The sequence below is a fragment of the Alosa sapidissima genome, chromosome 12 (genome assembly GCF_018492685.1).
Source record: "Alosa sapidissima isolate fAloSap1 chromosome 12, fAloSap1.pri, whole genome shotgun sequence".
Lineage (NCBI taxonomy): Eukaryota > Metazoa > Chordata > Actinopteri > Clupeiformes > Clupeidae > Alosa > Alosa sapidissima.
The window spans coordinates 37,907,912-37,930,510 of NC_055968.1; the positions used below are offsets into that span (position 1 = coordinate 37,907,912).

The window sequence follows — 22,599 nt, forward strand, 5'->3', positions numbered from 1 at the left end:
CCTTAAGTGAGGAAGTAAATGTTGAATCATATGACGTATATCAATGTACATACGTACTTCATTTACAGTGTACATTCACCATATGACAATGTTGAATCATATGCACATATGTACTTAATTTACACTGTACATTTACCATATGAAAAAATAATGATAATGTAATCCACATTGTTGCATATTTGTTTAAATTATACATCACAGGACAAAAAGCAATGGACAACTATTTCTATCAAAGTCGTGGTCTATGGCTTAGTTATTCAAGGTAAGGCATAAGATAGGCCTATGTAAGCTTCTCACAATCTACATGCTATCAAACTCAACGCAGCATCAGTAATCTTTGTCTCATATCTTGCAGCTCTGTTTTTGGAGTCTGGGGTGACATTAAACTGCTCTGAGCCAACTACTGAGTCCCTTCTGGTTGCATTCAATACAAGCATATTCAACATGTCACCTGTGCGTCCTGTCAACAACCTGAACACCCCCACTAATGTCAGCATCTCCTTCACTCTCTACGGCATTCTAGGAGTGGTGGGTCATCAGCCGCATTCTCATACCACTTTAGAAAAAAAAATCTGATTTTCTCACCTCCTCGTGAACCGTGTAAATATCTGTGGGGTGGTTATGACTTAAGAACGTCACTGTGTTAGCCAATGATGTTTAACTCCACACTTGTTTGCACATGTGTGTGTATTTTCAGGATGAAAAGGCGCAGATGCTGAAAACTTTAATCTGGTTTGATATGGTGCGTGCATGTTTAATCTGGTTTGATATGGTGCATGCATGTTCAATTTAAACTTTAATCTGGTTTGATATAATATGGTTTGATATGGTGCGTGCATGTTTAATCTGGTTTGATATAATCTGGTTTGATATGGTGTGTGCATGTTTAATCTGGTTTGATATGGTGCGTGCATGTTCAACCTAAATACTTAAGTATGTACATGAATACTTAAGTATGTACACGAATGAACATCAGTATCCACTTAGTCTAACCCTAACACTTAGTCTTTTTAGTATTATTACTATTTTATTGGTCTTTCCATTGTCATTTGCCAGTTTGGTATCACTATTGAAGCCTCAACACGAGACAAATAGATAGATAGATAGATAAATAGATAGATAGAGATACTTTATTTATCCAGAAGGAAATAAAACTAATGCAGACATGTTGAAGCGGATGCAAAACTTTATAGTGTGATTTGCGTATTTTTTATTCATGTTTTCTATGTATTATGTTAAATTATTATGGGCTGTTCTTTGGAGGTGCTCATGATATTTGACACTGACTGCCTATACAACTCTCACATAGGCTGCCATGGCAAGAAACGTCATGAGAGTTGTTTTAGAGTCAGCTGCCATAGCAACAAACATCATGAGAGTTGTCATAGAGTCGGCTTCCATAGCAACAAACATCATGAGAGTTGTTATCAAGGGCGTAGGCGAATGTTCGGAAAGTGTAGACAATATGGGCGGCTTTGAGGCTAGAAGTCGACCACTTCGAGCTAGCATTCCATTGACCCCCATTCATTTTGGCGTCACTTTGACATCAAATAACGTTACATCTGAAGCGTTTTAAGCCTTTATAGGAACCATTTCTATTTTCGGAGAAATACAATGTTGTATGACTGGCATCATAACCTCGTAACTCACTTTATGGCTGAGTAATAAACTTTTATTCCGAAAACAATGCTATCATGATGTAATGAGCATGAGACTTAGCGTCGCACAAGAGCGAAGTAACCATATTCTCTGGATAAGAATCTCAAAGGCAGTCTGGGGGAAAGTCCAGGGTTAGATATTTAGGAAAGCAAGGGGGAAAAAACAATGAAATGATGTTTTGATGGGTTGGCACGACGTCAGAACAAATCCCCACCAAAAGCTGCTCTCAAACTCGCAGCACTCTGCACATTATCAATTACTGTGCTTCAGCCAGACGCGTTACTGTGTTTCAGCCAGACGCGTTACTGTGTTTCAGCCTGACGAGTTACTGAGTTTCAGTCCGTTGCTTAACGTCACACGTTTCTCACTCATCTGGACTGAGGATGCGTGAGAACCGAAGTCGACCAACAGGAAATGGGTTCAAATTGGCTTCACTCATCTTGATAGCTGTGTCCATATCTTTTACTGTCAATGGTTGTTACAGAGTCGGCTGCCATGACAACCATCATGAGATAGACCAGCGCTGACAACAAACACAATGAGAGTTGCTATGGAGTAATGACACATGACATTATTACACCACTGGACATCCACGACCATGACCGCTGGAGTACTGACACATGACATTATTAGACCACTGGACATCCACGATCATGACCGCTGGAGTACTGACCCATGACATTATTACACCACTGGACATCCACAACCATGACTGCTAATAACTGCATATAACATCAGCCACAATGTGCCATCTGGTAGAGGGTTTCCTCTGTGTTAAATGCTAAATTGTCCTTTTATGACGCAGAAATGGAAAATAGAGTTTTTGAGTTGGGACCCAGTCGAGTGTGGGACCTCATTCATCACCCTACCAAGGTCGAAGTTCTGGGTGCCTGATATCGTCATTGATGAATTGTGAGTGTTTGCTGTTATTTATATGAATTAAATACTAAAGATTGTTATATTTAACATTAAAATTGACAATAGTTGTTTAGGCATAGACTGGGTTTAGGTAAGACGCACGACAGCATCCCTGAGAGACTGCAGAAATGTGCATTCAGCGCTCACACTGTAAAACACTATGTTTTTAAGGCCTGTTATCATATTAGCCGTAAGAAAGTTATAGGCATGCTCTAAATGAGATATACATTAGAGTAGTTTAATGCACTTGAAAATACTGCATTGCATTCAGATCAGATTTATATGAAATCTAAGCCCTATTTTTAGATCGTTTTTGAGTCTACATTTTCACTATGGACATAAACAGAGGGAATTGGTCATTGGAGTTAGAACGTTAAAACTGCTAGCCAGGCATGTGCACACATAGACGTCAAAGGGGGATTGAGCACCTGTCCTTTTTTGTGGAGTGCTTAAAAAAATGTGACTTTACATATTCCTGTTTGCACACAGCTTCCCTGTCAAAAATATTGATTAAACTAAAACCCTAAATATAAGATTAGACTTGTTGCGTTCGGTGGCCTGTCTACCTCCCTCCCTCCATCTCTCTTGTCCAATGCTGAGCATGCAGTCATAGCCGGCTTCATGTTAGGCACACTCTCTCAGTGACCAGCCCAATTGTGGTGTTTCTTGGCTTGTGTGGAGGTGAGTAGTGATGAATGGGTCACTAAAGTACCTAGGTTACAGCTTACTTGCCAAGACGAAAACACATGTATCCTAGTGAACTTGCTTCTTGCTAAAGTAGCCTCAAGCATGAGCTACAATCCAATAGCTAACACATGTATCCTAGTGAACTTGCTTCTTGCTAAAGTAGCCTCAAGCATGAGCTACAATCCAATAGCTAAAACGCTAGCTCCCTCTCTCACACCTCAAATCTAGTGACCAGACGTCCTCTTTATGCCGGACATCCCTAAAAAATGTGCCCGGCCGGAATTTAAAAATCGACCGGGATTTTGTTCTACCTTAGCAAGGGCGTCACGAGCCCAGTTTTACTCTAATCTTGGAGTACTCATTACACAGATATCACACAGCATATCAAATCTAAGCTTTCCAATAATATAACATTAGCGCCAAGTTGCTGTGGTAAATGGTTTGTGAGAAAATGAATTATAATGTATTCTAATATAAACTGTGTATGTCAGTAAATACATTTTTGTAATATAGAGTATCCCACCATCATGGTTAGACATTAAACATCCCTGCAGAAGAGACATTGTGTCTCAATGGGACCTTCCTGGTAAAATAAAAGGTTTAAAAAAAAAATAAAATAAAAAAAAAGATGGTTTGCTGGTTGACCAGCTTGTGACCAGCAAAACAACTGCGAAAACATACCTTCAGTATGTATACTCTTTTGATCCTGTGAGGGAAATTTGGTCGCATTTATCCCAATCCGTGAATTAGTGAAACACACTCATCACACAGTGAACACACAGTGAGGTGAAGCACACACTAATCCCGGCGCAGTGAGCTGCCTGCTACAACAGCGGCGCTCGGGGAGCAGCAGAGATGGGAAGTAACGAGTAACGAAGTACAAATACTTGTGTAGTGTATTTTTCAGATATTTTTACTTTACTTTACTATTTATTTTTGTGGTGACTTTTTACTTTTTTTAGTTTTTTTGGGGCGGCCGTGGCCTACTGGTTAGCTTGTAACCGGAGAACCCCGACCAGTAGGAACGGCTGAAGTGCCCTTGAGCAAGGCACCTAACTCCTCACTGCTCCCCGAGCGCCGCTGTTGTTGCAGGCAGCTCACTGCGCCGGGATTAGTGTGTGCTTCACCTCACTGTGTGTGCTGAGTGTGTTTCACTAATACGGATTGGGATAAATGCAGAGACCAAATTTCTCTCACGGGATCAAAAGAGTATATATACTTATACTTAGACTTAAGTATACTCCTTACATTTTAACACGAATATCAGTACTTTCCACTACTTACATTTTACAAAACTGACTCGTTACTTTAGTTTCAAATAATTTCGGTGGAGTTACCGTTATTATTGTTTGCGTCATCAACAGGGATGGATTACTGCACGGGCCTACCGGGCCCAGGGGCCCATGGGGTCAGGGGGCCCTGAAGCCTTTGCATGGAATCATTGCCTCAATATCAGCAAATTAGGATGTAGGCTATGAATCTGATTAAATTTAGTATTGGCCATCCCCAAAATGCACCAGAATACAGGAAATCACATCAAACAAATTTTAAAAATTCTGCGGGAGGACCCCCAAACCCCCCCTCCCACATATGCGACAATTAGTGGGGGGCCCTTAATACATCTGGGCCCAGGGGCCCGAAAGTTCATAATGGTCATCAATAGCAGATGGGAATATACGTTGCACTTGACGCACCTAAGATGACTCGACAGATTTGGGATTCATTCGCGGCAAATCATTGCAGCTTGATGGCAGTAACATTAACGTAGTAGTATGTCTCAATTAAATTTAGTCAAAAATGCCCTCCTCCTCTCCTCTAGCTTCTAGCTGCAGTGTAGCCTATATCCTTAGCCAGGCGCACCGGAAGCACAACACCAACACGGCATCGCATTGATTAGAGCATGAACTAGATATATTTACAGTGCTGTAGCTTTAATTACTTCTACTCTAGTCTAAGCATTACTGCTCTACGCTACCTTCAGTTGTATTTGTTCTTGAAACTTGTGTGTGGAGGACTACAGAGATCTTGGATACATTTACATCGCTACACTACGGTGACAGTCAATGTTGATCAACGCGGAAAGCAGTTGCTACCATAGCTGCCAATCTACCTAGGTGCATTCGTAGGGCTACAGAAAAATGCTACTTGGACAAATGTGTAAACAATGATCTGACAAGCTAAGGTACATGTTAGAATATACAGTTTGAGAGAATGAGATGTAATTTTTAATCGATTTAATAAAAACAATGTTGTCATATCACTGTGTGCTTATATGTTATTAATAGGCTATCTCTTATTAGGCTATCAGGTATGAGGTTCCAAATACAGTCAGACCAATGTTGAGGTGAATCGTGCTTTATTTTATTTTTCTGAGGAGGTCAACAAGAGTTTATGAGCCGCTGGCCTCCTCTATCTATGAGCATCCTTGAAGTATGCTAGATCTATAGAGCATCACAGTCCCGCCCACAGCCGATTCCGGAAGTAAGAATTCAATACAATTTCTCCATTGACAATTGGGGTATAAGCCATAAAAACGTAACCATACATGGTAGACTTAAAACCAGCTACGGCTGTACTAAGCGATTGTATATGCTCATATAGAGGGCGAAAATTCAAGGGGCACCAACCTTGTTTTGAGATAAATGTCTTTTATTCGCGATGTCTTGGATAAGTACTTCATTACCCATAATCCTGAAAAATCCCACAGTGATGCCTCTGATTGGTTGAAAGTGCGTAAACTTTCTCAGCTAAAATCCCTGACCAAGATGGCGGAGTCTTTTACTGCCTATGGCGAAAATCTTAATGTGAATAAAAACTTTCTAGACAAACTTACTACTACTACTACTAAACGTACTTGTATCAACAATGATTGTGGTTTATATATCACACGAACTTAGTCAGGGCCAATACACCATTAAATAGGACACTGTAAATGCTAGTTTAAACACTCAACTTTTCAGGTAGCCGATAGGCTAATCATTAGCCTTTCAGACATTAGAATGTCATTATAATGCTGCTAACATTAGCCTACATGCTGCAACACAGGCATGACATATATTATGTTTTAGTGACCTTGTTGTTTCTATGAACATGAATTGTTGTTTATAGGCAACATCAGCTTAGTCGAGCCATAAAGAGCCCTGTATATCCTCATTAAGTACTTAAACTTTTGAACTAGCTAGCTGATACTGATAGCCCAAGCTGGATGCTGCAGTATAATGGTTAGCAAACCGTCCATGCCCGCGTGAATATTTCACTGTTTCAAGGACGAAATCAAGAGTGTCCAAAGGGGTGAAAACTTTAAATCGGGTCACATTATTGACTGCTGTGTGTCCGAGGGTCAGCTTGTGGGTTTTGTAAGGGCCAGCATGAGGGACAAGACCTACACAGTTGTGTGGTGAGTTAGGGCGGTTGGTAACGCTAGTTAACATTAGCTAGGCTACTGTAGCCTTCATACTGTACGAGTCGTATCATCAATCATTAACCTAGAAATACTTTGTACATTTAATGAACATTTTGTGTAATAATTCACAGCAAGTTAATAAACTGAATATGGTGGTCCAAGAGCAGACCATGCACCGGTCCATGCATCGGGATGGCAGTCAGATACGAAGCACTGCACCATGTTGTTAACGTTAACCGCTTTCACACACACGATATAAAATACACGATGGTAAATATAACATTCAATACCAAAACACTATTATTTACACGATTACTCCTGAAATAACTGCTATTAACTGCACATTCACTATATAAAAACCACTGTTTGGAGGAAAAGGTTTGTGTGCTGTCGTTGGTTGGAAGTTAAATGGCAAAATCGCGCCGGTTTTGCCGATATTATTCAGTGAGGCGCGGTGGTTTATGGGATGAGTAGTTCCTTCGCTTGGAAATGAAAATATGTACAGTCTTGTACCTTTGACTTTTTTTGGACTTTCTCTTCGTTTTTTCACTCAAAATGATATGTTGTATGCTTATGAGTTATGCCGTAGCTGGTTAGCCAAAGACATGCTCTAAAACTCTTTAGTTACGGATTTTTCCAAAACGTCTATGGGGGAAATGAATGGGAAACTTCCAGAAACTAAGCTCTCTCGGAGGAGGGGCGGGACTGTGATGCTCTATTGCTGTTTATGTATGCGGTGAAGCACAAGATTGTTTCAATGTTTTTAATTGTTTCGAAATTATAGGGCTCTTGTAAAATGCAATGAAATTATAATACATGTCTGTGTATGTCAGTGATCCACAGGCCAAAAGATGCGGGTGCATCTTGGCACTGCGTTGAGAATGGGAATGACCTTGGCTGCGTGCACGGGACAGAAAATGGAGATTGTGATCATTATTAATGTAGGCTATAGACTACCTCCTTTATTCCTTGAATGGAAATTCCGGTTATGCTGGTGTGTCTGTGTCTGTCAATATCAGGCACAGTTTATTTTAGCAGATTATTCATTTAGAACTTGTAGCCTAGACTAAATCACTCTGTGCGTAAAAAGACGCTATTGCAGTCCAATCAGCTTGAATGAAACCACCCGAAACCACTACACAACACCTAACCACGCTCCTAACCACCCGAAATCACTACACAGCACCTAACCACGCACCCAACCACCCGAAATCACTACAGCACCTAACCACCCGAAACCACTACACAACACCTAACCATGCTCCTAACCACCTGAAACCACTACACAGCACCTAACCACGCTCCTAACCACCCAAAATCACTACACAACACCTAACCACCCGAAACCACTACACAACACCTAACCACCTGAAACCACTACACAACACCTAACCACGCTCCTAACCACCCGAAATCACCACACAACACCTAACCACGCTCCTAACATAATAACATTTTTTTTGTTAGACTTTTTAAAAATGATTATTAGACTATCGTATATCGTAATATCCCACGTGAAAACGTGCGTGAATAGTTGGCCTCTGGAATTTTCAAAATTGTCTTGGGGAACCCAGGCCGAAACCAGCTTCTTCTTTTTTTTTGCACCCCCACTTTCAAACTCGTTCCAGCGCCGCTGTCCTTAGCAATAAGTAGATGCAGCATTGGGGCTTGAACAGGGATGTAGTGGAGGCTAAACGCAAGTAGGCTTAAACGCAGTTTACCCACCTCCAAATAATTTATCCACCTCTTATTAGAGTTTATCCACCTCTTAAAAGTTTGTTCACCAATTACAACTGTTAATATTTAAAAATCACACTGTATTATCCACAATAACAATATGTACACTCATCAACACTCTATGAACCACTTAATGCCACTTTTGTTATAAACATTGGACAATAACCTCCACCATCATCAAACATGTTCTGAATGCCTTTTCTAAAAATCTGATACCGCATGGAGCAGTCCACCTCATGATCACAGAATTCATAGTTCACCCACCTCTTATTTTACCACTACATTACTGGTCTTGAAATATTCACAGGAATCCATAGTAATTAAATATTCATGTTGTTTTATCCCATATTAGTTGTGCAGATGTATAGTCCATCTTATACACACCCATGAAGCCAACAAAGAAAACGCAAAAATAGAGACTTTTGTGTAATTATTCTATTTTGTGTAGTCATTCTATATCAGAACCTGACATATAATCCAAAAAAGTCTACAAGAAACCTCAGAAATGCATACTTTTATTGTCAGTATGCATTTTGGGTAACTAAAAGTCCTATGGGGAGTTTCCACATGGCATTACAAAACGCATGAGTATACCTTGGCAAATAATGGTCTAAAGTACTCATTTTTAATTCTATATTGATCTACTTTTGCACACAGCTTCGCAAGACCTGGTGCTAGGGCTCAGTTGTGTTTCTAAAATCAAAAGTTTGAATATTTAGACCCGAAAACGATCTAAAATCGCAGCGTTTCTTGTTAATGATAACACACACACTGACTCCTTCTGCTCAGTGTGGATGAGAACAACGCCCCGGAGACATACTATGTGACTGTGCGTCACACGGGGGAGGTGCAGGATTCTTTGCCAGTGGAAGTCATCAGTTCCTGCAATCTGGACATCTTAAAGTTCCCCTTCGACATACAGAACTGCTCCTACACCTTCAACTCCTGGATACACCATGGTGAGAGGACCAGTATTTTTAGCTATCGGCCTGACTCCTGGATACACCATGGTGAGAGAAGACCAGTATTTTTAGCTATCGGCCTGGCCACAAACAATGATATTCACTGGAACTTAAAGACTCCCACACACTGTTTTGCTTGCAAATGTAAATTCTGTTTATAAACTAAAAAGAGGACACCCAAGGTCTAACTAGGACCAAGGAGCAGAACCGGGGTTCACCCGTTATTACGACAACCCTCTATTACAACATACCGTTATTACGACATGCCTTTATTTAGACATGCCCCTACTCCGATTTTTTTTAGTACCGCTATTGCGACATGACCTATCCTCGGCTACATGCAGATATTCCGACATGCCGCTACTTAGACATTGGCGTCTAATTGTCGAAGTGGCGGCATTAACATTAATTTTCAAGCATCCCACTACTGCGACAATTTGTTTTCCATTGTCAGAGTAGCGACACTTGACTTTTTTTTCAAACGTCCTGCCATTCCGACCATACCTGTCAACACTCCCGTTTTTCCTGGGTTTCTCCCGTATTTCAAGGTCATCTCCCAGCACCCTCCCGTTTTGATATTACTCCCAGAAAACTCTCGTAATTTGCATGGCCATCAAACTTCATTTTAAAATCATTGATCCATTCAGGTTGCCAGATTGTGTATGAAATACAACCTACACATACACAATCACTTAGTTTCAATTTCAACCATTTTGTCATAGGCTAAAACCTGGCAACCCAAAACCCAAATAAGGAAGCGGGTGCCGACTGCGCAGCCTGAGTCTCGTCGTAAGCAAGCGGTCTAGTTGAATGGCCTACTCCAGAACTAGCTGTTGTGAAATTGTTGGGAATTTAATTGATTAACACATCACATAAACTGTTATTGAGTGTTGTTGATACACTGAACTTGTGCCCTCGGAACCAAATCTGACAGCAAGCAGCTTTGGAGTTTTGGAAGTAGGCTGCAGGCAGGGTGGATACACAACTGGCATGCGTAAGGTAATGGTAAGGTAAAAGTAACGACCGAAATGCAGTGTTGAAACACGTGTATGAAACGTATTAAATATGCAAACACAGATCCAGTATAAACACTGACCCACTTTCGTGTTTAAGAGCTAAAAAAGTTGATTAGAGAGTCACATTTGAAATGTCGGGTAGCCTAAATTATAGCCTAGCGCGTGCATCTCAGAGGAAGAGATTTTGGAGAGAGAGATAGGATTTAACCTACCGTAGGTGATGATTATTTGTGTCTGGTGGTAATTAGACTTGAGTATGGATAGCTATGAATTGTTTTGAATAAAAAACGATAAGACAACAAATGAAATGTGACCCTGCAAGGCAAAACGTTTTGGTAAAATTTACAAAATTAAGTTATTGTAGCCTACTCACACGAACGGCCAACTAAGCTTTCCAACAATATGTATATCGAGGGTCTTGCAAATAGTATTGGGTATTGGATAGTCGCCGACAATCATTAGATGTGGATATTTGGAGGTATATATCCTTATAAGGATAGCCTTTAAGAAACAAGGTTATCGCAGTTGCTGTGAGACATACGGCCCTTCTCCAGTCTCTCTCAAAATCAAAACACACCCAATTCACGCTTGAACTTTTCGATTATGTTTCTGTTATGTTTTGTTATGTGAACGTTCGTTGTGAAGTGGTTTACTGTAAAAGGAGCGTCGGATATCCCGCCTGTCTTTGCACAATTATAGGGCCATGATAATGCATGCGCTAGCCAAAAGTCGAGAGAAAGAAGACTAAACTAGATGTACCGCATAGCGGTACAAAATATGACCGCCGCTCAGTCCTGTACATCCATTCCGCGAAAATAAATCACACTTCAATTTGTCTCCATCTTTTACTCCATCCCCCACTCTTGAAACTTTTGTGTATGCTTGTTTGGCATGCCTGAGTGTGTGTGTGCGGCTGCACAGAAAGTAGCCTACTTGTGCTGAAAAGGTGAATAGATTGTAGAATAGCCAAAGAAGATGTAGCATTGTTATAAAACCTTTAAAATCTCTAAACAATCACAAGTAGGGCAGGTCATCACAGTTCATCCATTGCAACTGGATTGATGAAAGGTCACTTACACCTGTAGGCTACATTGTATTTGGGAAAAGCAAAAGGTATCAGCATAATGTTATTTATTTATTTATTTTTTATGTATTTATAAACAAAAACATCTCTGTCAGTTCCATGCCGTTTTCAACAGCTATCAAAAACAAAGGTCATTTTTGGATGGATGGATTTTTTGTGAATGTTTCTTCTTCTCCATAAGATTTTAGTCATCTTTAGTTCATGTAATACTTTATTGTCAATGCACAAATTAAGTAACAGTAGTCTGAAACGTTATTGTTAATGCACAAATTAAGTAACAGTAGTCTGAAACGAAATGCTGTTTTACATCTAACCAGTGGTGCAAATAACTGACATGTCCAAATGGGCCTTGATGAAATGCGTCGCTAGACTGTTCATACACATTTTAACGGGCCAAAGTTGAAGAGCTTTTGTCCGTTATTGTTCGTGCAAATATAGGCTGATTCATGTTCCCTTGCATTGTGTAACTGAGGTCCATGGCTAGTCTGGCTTTCATCAGACCAAGCTCAATCTTTTAAGAAATCAAAAAATAAATAGCGGGCAGATCAGGCTGGGTTCACCCAGCCTAGTCCATAGGCACCCGATATTGTTTAATTTTCAGATTGAGATATACACGCTCTGGCTATTCTAAATGCAAAAATGCATTAGGGAGTTATGACAAAACTGTAACTAACAAACTAGATCCTAATAGAAAGCTGTTAGCTTCCCTAAGCTACAGGTAGGATTATAAGGTAGGCCTATTTACAACATAAATTGTCAATAGGCTATGCTGGCGACACAAATAAAATCTCCTTTGGAAACCAATGGCTTACGACTTACAGTATCAAGCGGACTTAAACTGCCATATCGTGGCGAAAAGTTGTAATAACATTCACGCAGTTCCATGAGTCAAGGAAAGCGCGAATGAAGTAGCCACTTCTAAATGGGACCCACTACACAGTAGCTTAAGGTGTGTTGCTAAAGCAGCCATAATGAAATGAAGGTGTCATTGTTTGGATACTTCACACACACGTGCTTTTTAATTTCACAGACTACAACTACCAAGCTGGAATCAAAGCACATCGATTCCCCTCTCACACCCTGCACGCACTTAAAACAAAATAAACAGGCGTCTCAGTCTCACGCATGTATAGGCAAAACTGTATCAGACCGGTGTAACGTTGGTAAATCTTCCATTGCACAGAATGATTTTGTAGCACGTGCAATAAATGACAGTCGAAAGATACAAACAGTGCTGCTATCAATTTGCTTGGTATAACCGCATTTATAGTTTTCTACAAATGCAATCAATCAAATGGGCCTCCATCACTCAACCAACGCTAACGGTAACATTACCTAGGTCCTTATTGATATTACAAGATTAACGTACCTGCAGTAAAAACCAAGCATGTCCGATAAACATCCTCACTTCATCCTCACTTACACTTCATGTGAACGTCGTCCTGTCCTTATTAGATGTTCGCTGCGGTAAATTACAGTCCTTGTAGGAAGTGTCCATTATTTTTTCAACCCACTTTTAACCTTCAAAAAAATTACGTCTCACTGCAACGATGCGCCATCTAGTGGACAAAGTATCGCCAATACTGAAAATGCAGCCATGATGATGATGATGAATATTTTGGCTTTCTTTTGATCCTATTGAATTTGTAATTATGTATCGGCCGTTCTAATACCGATAGTATGTGGGTGCCTGTGTGTGTGCATGTTTATATGTGTGCACCGCCATTTACAGGCCAATGAGTGTACAGTCACTAAATGTACACATAACCTAATTTTTTTAGCCCCCCCCATGGATGAAATTCTACGAAACTTGGCATACCCCCAGACCCCCAGAGAATGCCAGGTCAATCATACACATAAAATTTGGTGCAGTTCTGAACATCTTAACTGAAGATAGGGGCGATTAAAGCAGAATAATATTGCATTTTCATTTTTTACCGGGGGGGGGGAATCACAAATGAGTGATTATGAGCCAGGTTGATGTGGGCCCTTGAGACCAACATACCATAAAAGATTCACAGAGAACTGTGTCTGCCCTACCCTCCTTTCGGGGGGTCCAATTCAGCGGGGGGGCTGCAGATGAAAACGAAAAATAACGGTTCCATGCTATCCATGTGGGGGTACATGCCCACCAAGTTTTGTGTACCCCGGTCTTTCAGTGTCCCGGGAATCCTTGTTGGTGTACGTCACTAAATGTAAAGATAAATTATTTTATTGTAAGGCCCCCCATGAACGAAAGTACACAAAACTTGGCATGCATTCAGAGGGTGTCATAATGATCCTACACTTTTAATTTCGTGCAGTTTTGACCTTGTCAGCCAGAGATATTGAGATGAAAACACCTAATTATTTGCTTTTTAATTTTTAACTAGGTGGCGCTATACATGAAATAAGTGGTAATGGGATGGGTTGACATGCCCCCTTAAGACCAACATACAAAAAAAAGGTGGACCTCCTAGGCCCTACGGTTCTCGAGATATTCACAGAAAACTGTCTCCGGCCACCTACAGGCCAGTTGGTGTATAGTAACATAAATTAATTTATTGTGTGGCCCCCCATGAACGGAATTCCACAAAACTTGGCGTGCATACAGAGGGTGTCATAATGATCCTACACTTCCAATTTCGTGCAGTTTTGACTATGTTAGGTCACAGATACCTTCAATTACACCACCTCATTTTTACTTTTTTGTGTTTAACTAGGTGGCGCTATACATGAAATGAGTGGTTATGGAATGGGTTGACATGGCCCCTTGAGATCAACATACAAAAAAAAAATGGTCCTTCTAAACCCTACGGTTTTCGAGATATTCACAGAAAACTGTGTCTGCCCTACCCTCCTTTCGGGGGGTCCAATTCAGCGGGGGGGCTACAGATCAAAACGAAAAACGATGGTTCCATGCTATCCATGTGGGGTTACATGTCCACCAAGTTTCGTGTACCCCGGTCTTTCAGTGTCCCGGGAATCATTGACGGAAATTTGGGCATGCGAAAAAGAAAAAGAAAAAAAAAAAAAAATCTGACTAAACCTATATGACATATATGTCATAATAAATATGCAGACATGTTATGTGCAATTCAACAACTGCACGCATGACATATAAAAGATATAGGCCTAGCCTACATTATTGTGTAGTAAATTGAGTTTATCCAAAATGCGTTGCACATGGCTTTATCATTGTCCTCTAAAATGCAATATAAGCAACTTGAATATATCGCACATCCAGTTTGAACACCCTGATGGGCACTGAACTCTGGGGGTTATTTGAACTTTCACTGAAGTGGTTTAGGCCAGTGGTTTTCAAAGTGGGGGCCGGGGCCGCGAGGGGGTGCCAGGGGGGCCTCAGCAAGTTGGAAGGAAAATTAAAAGGAACAAATAAATACATTTGAAATTGTTTAAATATTACTATGAGGGTTGTTATACAATGCTATTATAATAATGTCTCGCATATCTGAACATTATATTTTCCATGATAATGACTGAGAATAATAGTAGAGTGATAGCTCTCATATAGCCTGGTGTTACCATCCTACGTACTTCCGGCCGTAGTCTGGCCCAACCCACAGTATGCGGTTCGCGTACGACCGCGCCAATCAGCGAACAGTTGAGTGATGACGCGGAACTTGCCTGCCAAGTTGCTTGTAGTCCAGCGAAGCTTGTAGTTCAACAGCATAGCAACAATGGCGACGGAGGAAGAGACGCTAGAAGCATCACGCAATTAAAGCAGGAACAAGAGGCTTGTCTTGTCAATTTTATAAATGGCAAGGACGTCTTATAACTCTCCTTCCAACTGGCTTTGGGAAAAGTTTGATTTATCAGATGGTGATAGCTAAACCTAAACACGTACTACATGCATCACTACTTATCATGTTTTCAAATAAACGTTTGCTGCTCGTTATTCTCCCCCCTACTCTCAAATTACCTTTACAAAATCAATGCGGCATAGGCCTACTTAAGGAATGGAATGTTAGCTACTAGCTACCTTACCGAGCGGGGCTCAAGGCAAGGCAGTGTGTCTTGACGTGAGCTAGCCGGTTACCGAGCGGAGCTCAAGGCTAGGCTGCTGTGATTGTGCTTGACTGGGACTAGCGGTTACCGAACTGGGCTTAAGGTAAACCGCTCCGTGTTTGTGTTTGACAGAGGCTAGCCTGTGGCCGAGCTGGGCTCCAGGCGAGGCTACCGTGCTTGTGGACAGTAACGTTAGCCAGTCACTGAGCGTAGCTCAAGGTAGGCTGCGTTGTTTTATGCCGAACTGTTAGTAAAACTGTAAAAATCGTCTGATAAGCGGCGAGAAGAGATATGAGGGGGAAACTGGCGTGTGACAAGAGCTGATATAATCTCGGCAACGTGACGCTTTTGGTATACAACTCTCGGTCTGTGGCTGGCGCAAGTTACAGATATATCCACTACGAAGAGACTGCCCTGGCGGTCACTAGCCAGCGGTCTGTTTACTACTGAGAGCAGAAGTGGGAAGCGTAAGAGCCTGAACTCCGGCGCACAGCATACGTCATTACCAAACGTTGCTGATTGGTTAAGGGAACTCCAATGATTTTAAACCTCAAAATAAGCATCCCACTACGGAGACAGATTATTATTACTTTGTTCCAGACTGTATGACGAAGAGAAACGTAGTCACAGGCGGTAAGGACCAGGCTAGCTCTCATATAGCAGAAAGCCCCAAATGCAGTTTTTTCACACTTTACGCTCCATTGCGAAGTGCTTGTGGCTAAAATAATTATTAGGATTAGCTTAATGTGTTTTTGCCGTAGTGTTGTCGATGGGTTTAATAACACATCAAGGGGGTCCTTGGCCAGAACCTAGTGGTATTTGGGGGGCCTTGTCGTAGAAAAGTTTGGGAACCCCTGGTTTAGGCTACTGGAGCGTAAGAATTCCGCCCGTATTTGCGCAATTGGCCATTGATTGACGGCCATTAATTAATTAATATAGATGGCCTGCACGCACAGAATTTGATGCATGGAGTTTCCGACCGTTTTCCCCTGAGAGCTTAGAGAATAAAATGAGGAGAGCTACCTGTGTTTTACATAATGTAGGCTAACATTTATTCACATGGCCAGTTCAAAATCACCTGTAGGGTTTTGACTGAAATGTGTGCCGATATCAACTATTGGGGAAAACATTGTTTGGAGTGGATGGCGGGTGGATTGTTGATGTAGCTGCAGGTGCAGATGACATGACTAGGCCTACAGCTCATCCATGCATCTAGGATGTTGGAATTTGATAGGATACAGGAACTGCAGAGATAAATTGATAATGAGGATTGGTAAAAAATGTAGGGGGTATGTCTAAATAGAGGCATATCGTAATAACGGGATGTCGTAATAAAGAGTGAGCCCCCCCATCCTCATTTTTAATTTCAACCGAAGTATCCCGAGGTCTTTATGTGGTCGGATAGAGAGTCCAGAATGAATTACATCAAGCCAGTACCTTTCCGGAAATGTTGCCATCTTTGCTGCTATCTTCAGGGGAAAGTCAGTAGGAGTTGATTGCTGAGTGTGTTGTAACACGCTCTGGAAATTCACAATTTCGTCGCTTTTTAAAAAAAAAAAAAAAAAAACATAGTCCAGTCCATACAACTTCATTTCAATTTTGAAAGAAATACTGTACACTGGACTATGTTTAAAAAAAAAAAAAAAAAATGGTGACGAAATTGTGAATTTTCAGAGCGTGTTACTCCACAACTACAATTCCTGTTAATCCTACAGTTTTACATTATAATTTATTTAAAGTGAATAAATAATGAAAAATAAATCAAATGAAATAGCTAAAGTAAATCGTAAGTGGAAGTGGAAGTGCATCTGTCAATTCATTGAATGTTCAAAGTATTATGAATCTTTATTTAGAAAAAACAATACACATTGGTTGGCCTATTCATGATGCATCAGCAATTACACATGTTTAGGGGAAGGCATTATTAATATACCATGTACCATGTGGTATGTGCTAGAAATGGGTAAGCCACTATCAGTGGGTCTGCCCGTGAGGTGGGGGCACCGCCGCGCCAGGCAATGTCCCACATTGTCCCTCAGAAACATACCCCTTGTCCCCCCTTGGGATTATTAGCAGGTGGTCACCCTACATTTATTGTAAAACTATTGTGTTACAACAAATGTTCCTCATTACCGTAATGCGACTTTGCCTGCCTATAAAAACTATACTGTTCCTTTAAATTAACAAGCAGCATCACTCGGGAAAAAAGGTTTAACATTAACAGGTTTCCATTAACATGGAATCAAGTTCAGTTTTCTCTTCTCTCACATCATGGTATTTGTGTTAATGTCATAGAATCTTACACTGTGGACTATCATTACCAATAAGCTGCGGTGTTTCGGTAATGAGAGTTAATTCATTCAAAATGGAATTAAAAATATCTAAAACATTAATTTTGATGCACTGCACTGTTCATTTAATGTACTTATTTGTATAAATGAAAAAAAAATCTGCAATTTTTTCATTTCCAGTATTGGTAATGAGAATTATTCTGGATCATGCTACCATAACATTGAAATAAAGTTATATTACATTGTTTCACTATAATACTTTAATCAGAAAATAAAAGTTCACATTCTATTTAGTCACTTTGATGTCAGTCTGACAGGCTTGGTGAGATTCACCCTTAAAGCTTTGTGTGCTCCCATCCACCTCCCTCCTAGTTAGACCTTGGGTCTCCTCTTTTGACTTCTGCGTCCTGTTATGTGAGCACCAACCAGGCTAAAGCGCAAGTGACCCCCTTCTACTGCTCTGTTTCACTCCATCTGTTTCAGTCCATCGACCTTCATCACACCGACAATTATCTGATGAAGGTTGAAAGGCCAAAACTTAGTTTATTGATCAAATGTATATTTGCAAGTGAAACAATATGCAATATAGCAAATAAAGGGGGTGATTTGGATTTGAGGGGCTGAAAATGAAATGATTTTAACTCTTGTGATTCATTTTGTTTGTGTGTGCTTGTAGCTGATGAAATCCAGCTATCATATGAAAAGCAGGTGGAGGAAATGGTCAACCTGTCCAAAGCGGTCATGACCACAGAGGGGGAATGGGAATTCTTAGGCATGACGGCCTACACGCATACATTAACCAACTTTGATGAGAGCACACGTGATCAGATCACCTACTTTGTGAGCCCATTGTCTACTAAAACACATGCATTAGATATAGTATCTTATTGTCTACTAAAACACATGCATTCAATATTTAGTTTCGTTAGCTATAGTATATAGTATAGTATAGTATATAGTATAGTATAATATAGTATATAGTATATAGTATAGTATAATATAGTATATAGTATATAGTATAGTATAATATAGTATAGTATATAGTATAGTATAATATAGTATATATTATAGTATAATATAGTATAGTATATAGTATAATATAGTATATAGTATAGTATATAGTATAGTATAATATAGTATAGTATAATATAGTATAGTATAATATAGTATAATGTAGTATATAGTATAGTATAATATAGTATAATATAGTATATAGTATAATATAGTATAGTATAATATAGTGTATAATATAGTATATAGTATAGTATAATATTGTATATAGTATAGTATATAGTATAGTATATAGTATAGTATAATATAGTATATAGTATAGTATAATATAGTATATAGTATAGTATATAGTATAATATAGTATAGTATAGAGTATTGTATAATATAGTATAGTATAATATAGTATATAGTATAGTATATAGTATATAGTATAGTATAATATAGTATATAGTATATAATATAGTATAGTATATAGTATAGTATAATATAGTATATAGTATAGTATAATATAGTATAGTATATAGTATAGTATAATATAGTATAGTATATATTATAGTATAATATAGTATAGTATATAGTATAATATAGTATATAGTATAGTATATAGTATAATATAGTATAGTATAGTATAATGTAGTATATAGTATAGTATAATATAGTATAATATAGTATATAGTATAATATAGTATAGTATAATATAGTGTATAATATAGTATATAGTATATAGTATAGTATAATATAGTATATAGTATAGTATATAGTATAATATAGTATATAGTATAGTATATAGTATAGTATAATATAGTATATAGTATAGTATAATATAGTATATAGTATAGTATATAGTATAATATAGTATAGTATAGAGTATTGTATAATATAGTATAGTATAATATAGTATATAGTATAATATAGTATATAGTATAGTATATAGTATAATAAAGTATATAGTATAATATAGTATAGTATATAGTATAGTATAATATAGTATAGTATATAGTATAGTATAGTATAATATAGTATATAGTATAATATAGTATAGTATATAGTATAGTATATAGTATAATATAGTATATAGTATAATATAGTATAGTATATAGTATAGTATAATATAGTATAGTATATAGTATAGTATAGTATAATATAGTATATAGTATAATATAGTATAGTATATAGTATATAGTATAGTATAATATAGTATATAGTATAATATAGTATAGTATAGTATATAGTATAGTATAGTATCTTAAATAAATACAAGCATATTTGTTTTGTTTGTTTGCTTCTTTCCAGATTGCCCTCAGACGGCAGCCAACCATGTATGTGGTGAACCTGATCATCCCCAGCTGTTTCCTCATCACACTGGACCTGTTCAGCTTCATCCTGCCCCCACAGAGCGTGGACCGATCCGCCTTCAAGATGACCCTCATTCTGGGCTACACCGTCTTCCTGCTCCTCATGAACGATCTGCTGCCCGTCACTGGAAACTCCATTCCACTCATCAGTAAGACCAACAGGGTCCACCAGTGTAATCAGTAATAAAACACCATTCCACTCATCAGTAAGACCAACAGGGTCTCCAGCAAGACTCTACAGGGGCACCAGTGTAATAAGTAATGAAACACCATTCCACTCACCAGTAAGACCAACAGGGTCCACCAGTGCCTGGCCTATGGCACATGCTTTTTTAAAAACAGTTCTCTTTTGACTAGAGCAAAATTGCACCTGAAATGTAAAGACAATTAAGAACATTTTTGTCCAGAATGGTCCTCTCATTGGAGGAGATTCCATAACTGTCCTTTGTTTCGCTGTCTTAATCTTGGACTCCTCCCCTTTCCAGATGTGTTTTTCTCCTTGTGTCTCTACAGATGTGTCTCTCCAGATGTGTTTTTCTCCTTGTGTCTCTACAGATGTGTTTTTCTCCTTGTGTCTCGCGCTGATGGTGGGCAGTCTGCTGGAGACCATCCTCATCACTAACATGCTATGTGGCTCCATCCGTGACCTCCCAATGCCCAACTGGATAAGAGTGCTTTTCCTCAAATACCTCGCACGACTAGTCTGCATGGGAAAGAGCAAACGCGTTGAAAATCAGAGTACGTTGATTTACGTATGGAGGTGTTACGAAATGTTTATTATTATAATTATTATTATTACTATTATTTCTGGGGTGTGGGGTTTATGAAGTAATACTGTAATGTTTCATAAGCTTCACCAACTGTGATATTTCATAGCTTCACGCATTTGTATATCTGTAATGTTTCATAAGCGTCACCAACTGTGTCAGCAGCAGGCCGCGGTGGGAACCCTTTTGTGCCTTATGAGGGGGAGAAACAGCAGGGGACAGGAGAGTCTAAAGAGCCCCAGACTACAGACGCCAGCCTGCTGGAGCTAAAGCGCCTGAGAGACGACCTACGAGCCATTCAAAGACAGCTGGAGAAATCCGACACAACAAACCAAACCGAAGAGGACTGGTTTTACATTGGGCTGGTCATAGACCGCATCGTATTTGGCATCTATTTCATCTTTTTCTTCTGCAGTTCCATTGGTATATTGGTTATATGGATTTCCTTCTACTCTGTCGGCCATGTTGAGGGGCACTGAGTTTAATCTGTCAGTGAGGGGGGGGGGGGGCTCTAGCCTAGCCCATATGATGTTATAATGTTATGATCCAATACCCTGGAAATCCAGAGTTCTCGCGAGAGCACAATTTGAATTGTGCCCGCAAGATACTCTGGCCACGAGCAATGATCCAAATTTCTTCTATCTCTCGAGCGAGAGGGACCAATCAAATCGGTGTAGGCGGGACAAAGGCGAGCTACACTGATGACTGACACTGATGAATTGTTGTGATTGGTCGTAGCGTTATCCAACTGCGTGCAGTGAGAGTTTCAAATGCATGCTTGGTGCCGCCCCTCAAATTGGGCCATTTTCATTACTCGTGGCCAGACCCTTAATCTGAAAGATTCCAGGCTCTGGTTTACCAGGCTAATGATCCAAGATATCAAGTCATGATGATAACATGCAACTGTAGTTTTTGTAATTTCAATGATAATTGTATCCACACAGATAATACCACAAATCACTTGTTCATTGTGACTAATTGTTGATTAATTGAATTGATTAATTGTCTTGACATCATAAGTCAAGTGCCTAATGAACGTTTTATGTGTGCTATGTGCATGAAGGAAAAATAAAAGCTAGAGTATTTCACTCACATGTAATCCTGTCTTCACAGAAAACATTTAAAAATTAAGCCATAAGTGTTTGGTAATCACAGTAAGAGCTCCTCTGTTTCACCTTCTGTTATTATTTGTATTTGTCTCAATGGCCAAATTGAGTAACAAATGCCTTGCAGTGAGAATCATAAGCGTAATAAGTATAATAAGCAGGATAATGTATAGAACACCGTCATTATCGGGAAAATAAGTCCCTTCAGGGGAAAGCCCATGACATTCTCTATTCCTGTATTGACAAGAAATAGAACACAAATGCATCGAGCTTATAGGGTAAACCAGTCCAATCTCCTACCCGTACCACATCAACCTCAGATTTCCCCCATGGATCATATTTCCCCAACACTTACAGCAAAACTAGCACTCCTAAATATCAGATCTCTTTCAAACAAATCATTCTTAATTTATGATCTAATTTGCACACACAACCTTGATTTTTTACTTTTAACTGCGACATGGTTAGATCAAGCAAACAGTGCTGCTACTCTCATCGAATCAGCTCCCCCAAACTTCAGTTTCTTGAGTGCTACCAGAGCAAATAAAAGAGGTGGGGGGATAGCCACAATTTTCAAGACGTCTTTTCAGTGCAA

General features: G+C 39.4%; 1 protein-coding gene across 1 annotated transcript; it reads left to right on the forward strand.

Moving 5' to 3' along the window:
* The first annotated feature begins 444 nt into the window (after positions 1 to 444).
* On the forward strand, positions 445 to 21,377 carry LOC121678565 (5-hydroxytryptamine receptor 3A-like). The gene is made up of 7 exons (XM_042058185.1): positions 445 to 528; positions 2,465 to 2,571; positions 9,194 to 9,363; positions 18,442 to 18,605; positions 20,070 to 20,280; positions 20,687 to 20,869; positions 21,064 to 21,377. The coding sequence occupies exons 1-7, from the start codon at positions 445 to 447 to the stop codon at positions 21,375 to 21,377; spliced, it is 1,233 nt and encodes a 410-aa protein (XP_041914119.1).
* Positions 21,378 to 22,599: the final 1,222 nt, after the last annotated feature.

Excerpts from the sequence above, each read along its gene's own strand:
- LOC121678565 (XM_042058185.1), top strand. The coding sequence starts at position 445 with ATGTCACCTGTGCGTCCTGTCAACAACCTGAACACCCCCACTAATGTC. Across the intron at positions 2,572-9,193 it reads GATATCGTCATTGATGAATT|TGTGGATGAGAACAACGCCC; the intron begins GTGAGTGTTTGC and ends CCTTCTGCTCAG. Across the intron at positions 9,364-18,441 it reads CAACTCCTGGATACACCATG|CTGATGAAATCCAGCTATCA; the intron begins GTGAGAGGACCA and ends GTGTGCTTGTAG.